The 6,632-nt window shown below is 42.2% G+C and overlaps 1 protein-coding gene across 2 annotated transcripts; it reads right to left on the reverse strand.

The window, feature by feature from the left end:
- Nucleotides 1-1,050: 1,050 nt before the first annotated feature.
- aqp11 (aquaporin 11) lies at nucleotides 1,051-6,124 on the reverse strand. Of its 2 annotated transcripts, XM_085380598.1 has the most exons (3): nucleotides 5,205-6,114; nucleotides 3,454-3,570; nucleotides 1,051-1,814 (listed from the first exon to the last, which is right to left on the reverse strand). In XM_085380598.1, exons 1-3 carry the CDS (start codon nucleotides 5,968-5,970, stop codon nucleotides 1,714-1,716), a joined length of 984 nt encoding a protein of 327 aa, XP_085236724.1. In that variant the 5' UTR covers nucleotides 5,971-6,114; the 3' UTR covers nucleotides 1,051-1,713. The 2 variants fall into 2 exon arrangements, with proteins under 2 accessions (XP_085236724.1, XP_085236726.1); XM_085380600.1 differs by lacking the exons at nucleotides 1,051-1,814; nucleotides 3,454-3,570 and adding an exon at nucleotides 3,583-4,750 and having other exon boundaries at nucleotides 5,205-6,124.
- Between the last annotated feature and the right edge of the window lie 508 nt (nucleotides 6,125-6,632).

Genomic DNA, 6,632 nt, shown 5'->3' on the forward strand with positions numbered 1-6,632 from the left:
CTGACCATTAAACCACCAGCCTTCCAATAATGGTAAACAGCCTGCACTTCCTCCTCAGCCGTCATTGAACAGGCAGTGAATGCCTACTCATTTGGATATGCGAGGAGCAGCGCCAGGAGCCTCTGGTGGCAATTTTTTAAGGATTTTATATATGATAGAAGCTTCTGAGTAATTTTCAGCTTTGCATGGTCTCACTAAGGTCAGTCAAAAGAGGAAGTGTAATCTCACAAAATTATATTTTCTTGATGGCATCTTGACACTGGATTGAGTCTTGAATTTTGCAAATGTTTAATGGACTTTATCAAAAAACGGTAATCATAAAATAGTAAATGAGCCAATTATTGCATCAGCTTGTAAAAGTTTTCCATCTTGCAGATTATCTGCACAGAAGAAATCAAAAATATCTTTATTTAACTTATTTGAGCAGCCATGTATCCCACACGGTGAAATGAAAACACCATTTTTGAAGTTTCCTTCAGTTAATCTTCAGAAAACAGATCAAACTTTACGGCAGGCGTCTCAAACTCGCGGCCCACGTCACACCTATTTGCGGCCCATATATTGACGTGAAGAAATACAGTGGAATTTGGTCCTTGTTAAAGTGAGTTCTTTAAAAAGCAAAAAGTTTTTTAATATGAAGGCAACAAGAGCGGAGAGCACAAACATGCTGAGGGATTGGCTGTTAGTCCAGTGAGAGAGTCAAAAACTGATGTGCACACTTATGTCTGCGTTTTTATTTTGTTAAATACAAACACAATTATGCAATGTTTTCTTGTTTTCCTGGTACTACTTGAACACTAAAGTGGCCCACAGCTCATTTAAGGTTGAGACCCCTGCTTTATGGTATCAACATAAAACTGATGCATATTTAACAGCAACAGATGTGTTCAGACTGACACTTGGATTTGGCTGAAATGTGTTTTTCAGCCCTGAAATGTGCAAAATTTCAGGACAGCTTTCATAGTATGAAGCTAATAACTTTTCGTGGCTTCTTTGGAAACACTAATGTTTTTGCTGAACCTTTCCCAGGATCAAAGAAACAACCAATCATCACTGACCACTGTTTATTTATGTTTGCATGTACAGTATTTACAAAGAGCTCAAAGGCACTAATTGCATTTGTGCAAAAACTAACAGACATGTGCATGTACACTCCTACACTGTGCATGGCTCAGGAATGTTGTATTAGGTAAAAATATGACTAAAATACACAGATCATTCACTCAAAGACAGACTAATGAGGTTGTTGCAATATTATGCTACATCACATTTTCAGTTTGCAGTTGTCAGATTAGTTTAGTAGCTTAAAAAGTGATTGAAACATAAAATAGGGGCTAAGTGTATGTTACTGTATAACATTTGTTTGCAGGGTTACAACACATCTGTGTCCTTTATATCAGCTCTGTGGTTCCAGTCTTTTAAAAAAAACAAAAAAAAACTCATGCAAACATTATTTTAGTAACCCTAAAAAAGGTCAGTGTGTTGACTCAGGATTAAATACAAAAAGTTCTACAGGTTTGATTGAAAGTAAAATGTTGGCGTTGCCCTGTTCACAAATTTAAAAGCTAATTTTGTGTTGAACTTCTCAGATGTGCTTCTGGTATCCCTTAAAAAGAAGTGCATTCGTGCGGTTCTTCTTCTTCCTTCTTTCTCAGCAGCAGGTTGACAGTCCGTCACAAACAGCTTCACCTGAAAATCGCCGTCCAGTAACGCTCACGCCTTCTTCTTGCTCTCCGTGGGAAGATGGCGAGGTGACGGTTTTGTTGAGAGCGCAGGGACGAGTTTGTCGAACAGCAGCACCGAGCTCATCATCCCTGAAAGAACCACGATGCAGAAGAAGAGGAAAAAAATTAAACTTTTAGGACAAAAGTTGTTTTCTGTATGTCAACCATGAAACTTCTGAATAAAACATTTAAGGTGTTACTGTGAAGCGACGCACACCGCTCAGATAAATGAAACAACTCCCAAACAACAGTCACCTCGAGGTGCTTTGTACCCAAAGCTGTCTTATTTTTTAACTACACAACAAATGTCAGTCAAAAACTGGAATATTTCATCGACCAAAATCTGATGTGTGCTCTCTCACGTTTTTGAGTTTTGCTGTTGCATCAAATTAAATGTGCCTGAATCCTGAAACGGCAATCATGGGATTTATTCCATTAAACAAACGATGTCATTCCTGAAGCACCGAGAGATATTTTTAGACGCTCGTCGCTCTGCCAGTGAAGGTAAATTACACACATCTTTGCTTCAAACAAATGAGTCATGAGATTTTAATATTTAAGCAGCTTATCAGATTTGTGTCAACACTTTGAACACAACTGGCTCGCTGGCTGCCAGAGACACAGGCACTAAAACGTAGCAGTGCTCATCGCTAATGTGGTTTCTTCTGTCTAACAGTTCAACTAAAACCTTTACTGGTGATCCACGTGGCAAAGAGGGGTCATTTATGACCACAGCTCTTTATTTCTGTGTACCGTCGTGTAAAAATATTTTCTATCTTGAATCTGTCCTGGAAATATAAAGACGAAACTGTCTTTAAGGCTGCACCACGTTTTGGACTCAACTTGAAAGAAAGGCAGATGTGAAGGGTAAAAGTGAGGTCAGAGGTCAAATGTATATGTATGTATATATGTATATGTAAATATATATGTAAACTCCACGGTGTGTGCATACAAAAATTGAAACAGAAACATTGTGGGGCAGTATACAAGGACAGTTATACAATATAATAAATAAATAAATAAATAAATGAATAAGGGAGGGGCTATGGTCATTTAGGGTGGGGATGGTAATTTCACTGAGACCAAAATATTGCACAGAACATGGAAAGACTGAGAAGGTCAGAAAGAAGGTCCAAAATAAGGTGATATTCAGGAACCCCATTTATCATTCCCTATACGCCGACACGATGAAAATACAATGACAGTAAGAAACATAGTTTTAAATAGCTCTATTATTATCCCTTTGACATTCAGAGCAATCAACTGACCTTGAAGGAAAGGTCGGAGGTCAAATGTGATATGATATTTTAAACCTTTATATGGTATTTTCTATATGTTGACAATATACACCACACTTGTAAGAATCATAGTTTCTTAGTTAAAAGGCTTTTTGTCTGTTTTCAAATAGCATGTAAGGCAAATGTTACTGGATTGTTAACATGACTCCACGCTACACCCCCTCAAAGTTTTATCAGAATTCATTCAGGACTTTTTGAGCTGTTGTGTTTTTAAACAAAATGAAAAGCCAGAAGAAATTTCACTTATCCTTATTAAAAGTCAAAGACCTGAATTTATAGCACTGAGGATTTTCCAGCCAGTTTGTGCAAAAATCCCATTAAAAACTATTTTCAAACTGATGTTACTGGCTTCAGTCGGCAGCAGGAAAAATACTTGTGATCTCTTTAAGTTGAGATTTTTCTAGCGTCTCTGTCAGGTGTGTTAGTCTCACCGAGCAGCGGGCCCAGCCAGTAGACCACGCAGTACTCGAGGAAGGAGTGTCCACCGCAGGGGAACTGTGTGGAGAAGGCCAGCGCTGGGTTAAAGACAGCTCCGGTCACGCTGCCACCTGGACACACATGCACAGTTTTATCAGTGAACTCACATTTGTTCATCATTTAAATCTGCTATACAGCACAAAGCAGCTGAATGCATTCCTGAATCTGCCTTAGAAAGTTAAAGTCTGTGAAGGTTCTCAGTCATCCAGGTCATATTTGCATCTGGACTCCAGACGCTTTTCTTCTCCATAAAGGTATAAAAAGAGAGCAGAAAATGATAATATTCCAGCGGATGTGTGACTTTAAAGGTTACTGGCTGAAAAAAGGTCATTGATCAAACAGATTCTTGCTTAGATTTTAATCAGATTCTCTGCAGGAAAATTTGAAAATATTTCCTCCTAAATTCTCAGTATTCACTCATCAGCATTCAGTCAAACGTTCATTTACGGGTGTAGTTAAAAAACTGCTAATAACTGACTTTACACGGGAGTTGGTTGACGGACACAGTGAGAGATGTAATCTGTTACTCTTCATGTGAGAAAGAAGGTGTCTCTGAGATGTACTAATAGTGTGTTAGTTCCAAATAGTAAATTAGTGAATGTATTTCATTGCACTTTGATTATTCTGGGACAAACAGTGCAGTCTTCCTCAAAGCATCACTGTGAATATAATCATATAATGTTAAAAATATAATAACAGTCTTTTTATTATTGGTCAATGAAATAAATAAATCCTCTTTATTATCAGAGTGAAAACAGACTTCCACAAACGAACGTCAACTGATGACTACATAAATATTCACCTCTTTAAAGATGACTGACCTCATTCAACAGCCAAATGACTTATAAAATCCTAAAATCACATATTTCTGGAAGGTCCACTCACTGGTTATTCAGCATGCCAGGCTGCAGTTACACCATGCAGACAAAAGAGCACTCGGAGCAAGTTAAAGGAAAGGTTATTCAAAAGTAGATGTCTGGGAATGGAGACAGAGGAGTTCACTTAAATCTGTCATCATGAAACGGAAGCAATCAAATCTGCCTAAATCTGACAGTCAAAGGTAAACTGGATACCTGGCTGACCATCACGTTCACGACCAGGTGAGGACGGATCAAAGATCAGGAGTCGATTTTAAGCGTTGAGTTTGGCTTGATCATAATTGTTCCAGTCTGCTTGTTCTATATAAACACACAGTGAACATGTGTTCCTCTACACACACTCAGAGTAAAGGTTCACCGGTCACGCTGCCACCTGATTGGCTCCCATTCTTAACACTTTAGGACTGAGGCTTTTCCAAGCCCCAGTGTTTGTGAAGAGAGACCGTTATCATGGCTCTCCCGCAGGGTAACGTGTCACTGCCTTTTGATGCCTGCACTACCCTGAGGTGGGACACGTTGCCACATAACTATAAGCTGCACACTTTTGTGTGTAATATGATGAAAACTACACAAACAAAGCGGCTCCGACCCTCACACAGCTAATGCGTGTTTATGAGAGCAGGAGGTCTGAGCCACTGTTCAGCCACATTTAGGTGATTTTTATGTATTCGTGGCTGAAGTGTATGATTGGTGCCCGGTTCGTGTCTCCCCCAACAGACCCCGGCACCATGTAAATACTCTGATGTGCTCGTGATTTCCGATCACGTGATTAATTAGCGGTGGAGCCGGATTTGATTCCCTGCAGCAGTCATATAGAGTTATCATACCTGCATAAACCGCTGTGGTGATGACCGCAGCCACGGCGTGCACGCGGAATTTCTCCTGCACCGATTGCGTGTGCGTGATAACAGTCTGAACCGCAAAGGCGCACGCGAGCTCAACCGCAGCGGCCTCGTGCAGGGGCGCGTGGATGGGGCTGGTGCATCGGAACCCGAACAGCTTGTGTCGCGCGTGCAGTCTCGACAGCCCGACCCCCCACAGCCTCGGCACCGCAGCGCGTGCAGCGGCGGCCGCCGCGAACTGGCACGCGATCCTCCGCAGGGCGCGGGAGCCCGACAACTTGGCGTGGTAGGCGCGCTCGAGCGCACCGGAGGGGTTCCCGATCGCCCCGCTGAAGGTGAGCCCGTGGACCACCGACGCCAAATACGTGAAGGTGAGCGCGAGACCAGGCTCGATGCCGCCCACCTCGGACAGCAGCTTGAGCTCGTGGGTGCAGCAGCACAGCTGGAAGGTGGACACGAGCTCCACCACGTACTCGGAGAGCCCGGTGTCTGCTAGGGCCCGAGCCAGCAACCTGCGGGTCACGTCGCTCAGCACGACGATCCCCGCGAGCACCGCCAAAGACACCGCCACGTCCGCAGACATGCTGCCGGCCGGTCCGTGCTCCCAGCCGGGGACAATCCCTGTGCGTGGCCGCTGCGTGCACTGAGCTGCGGGCCTCCTTTCTCCCACTAGAGCGCCCTGATGATGGGGTGCGGAAGTCTTTGCTGTGCCGGGGTGCTGTTTCTCTATACCGGAGGATGTGGAGTTCATGCGGGAGCAAATGAGCTCCAGTCCCGGTGGCTCACATGGTGCGGAAGTGACTGAGCTCCGCAGTCCTCCTCCTGCTGGTTGTCTGCTCACAGTACGGACTAGTGATGTGTCGGTCGCGAACGAAATGTAAAAGGAAAAGGCTGAAAATTTAAATAGTTAAGAGTTGAAATGTGAATAGTTGGTTTTTGTATTATATGATTTATTTCTTACATTTTATGTGGAGTGAATAAACAAAAGTATATTTACGGTGGCCCCTACAGACAAAGCATGTGCAAACTCCAAAACACATAAAAACTCAGAAACACACAAAAACTCAAAACACATACAAAAGTGCTCCAGGATGCTGGGCGCAGTGTTGAGCTTTTGTTATCTTGTGGCTACACAAGCCAGCAAGTACCAACGACCGGATTTGGTGTGTGGTAATAACAGGTAAATGAACTTTTTTTTAAAATTATTTGAATATATATGAGTGCCTGTGTATAAATACACAAACAATACACACATGCTTTCAATTGTGTCATTTAAGTGATCTAGTAGCTCTGTTTTGGAAGTTCAGTTAATGCTAGAAATGTGTTTTGGAGTTTGTACTAAGTGTTTTGTCTCTAGGGGCCACCGCATATTTATATATAAACATATATAAATAAAACCATTTTTTTTACATT

Source organism: Rhamphochromis longiceps, linkage group LG14 (assembly GCF_057381845.1).
Source record: "Rhamphochromis longiceps isolate RC_006_pf linkage group LG14, R_longiceps_female_GT1.1, whole genome shotgun sequence".
Classification (NCBI taxonomy): domain Eukaryota; kingdom Metazoa; phylum Chordata; class Actinopteri; order Cichliformes; family Cichlidae; genus Rhamphochromis; species Rhamphochromis longiceps.

What these genes read in the sequence shown, in the direction of transcription:
- aqp11 (XM_085380598.1), bottom strand. Translation starts at nt 5,970, where the DNA reads ATGAACTCCACATCCTCCGGTATAGAGAAACAGCACCCCGGCACAGCA. An exon ending in CACCACAGCGGTTTATGCAG is followed by an intron (nt 3,571 to 5,204) that starts GTATGATAACTC and finishes ATGTGTGTCCAG; the next exon opens with GTGGCAGCGTGACCGGAGCT. An exon ending in CTGGCTGGGCCCGCTGCTCG is followed by an intron (nt 1,815 to 3,453) that starts GTGAGACTAACA and finishes TGGTTCTTTCAG; the next exon opens with GGATGATGAGCTCGGTGCTG.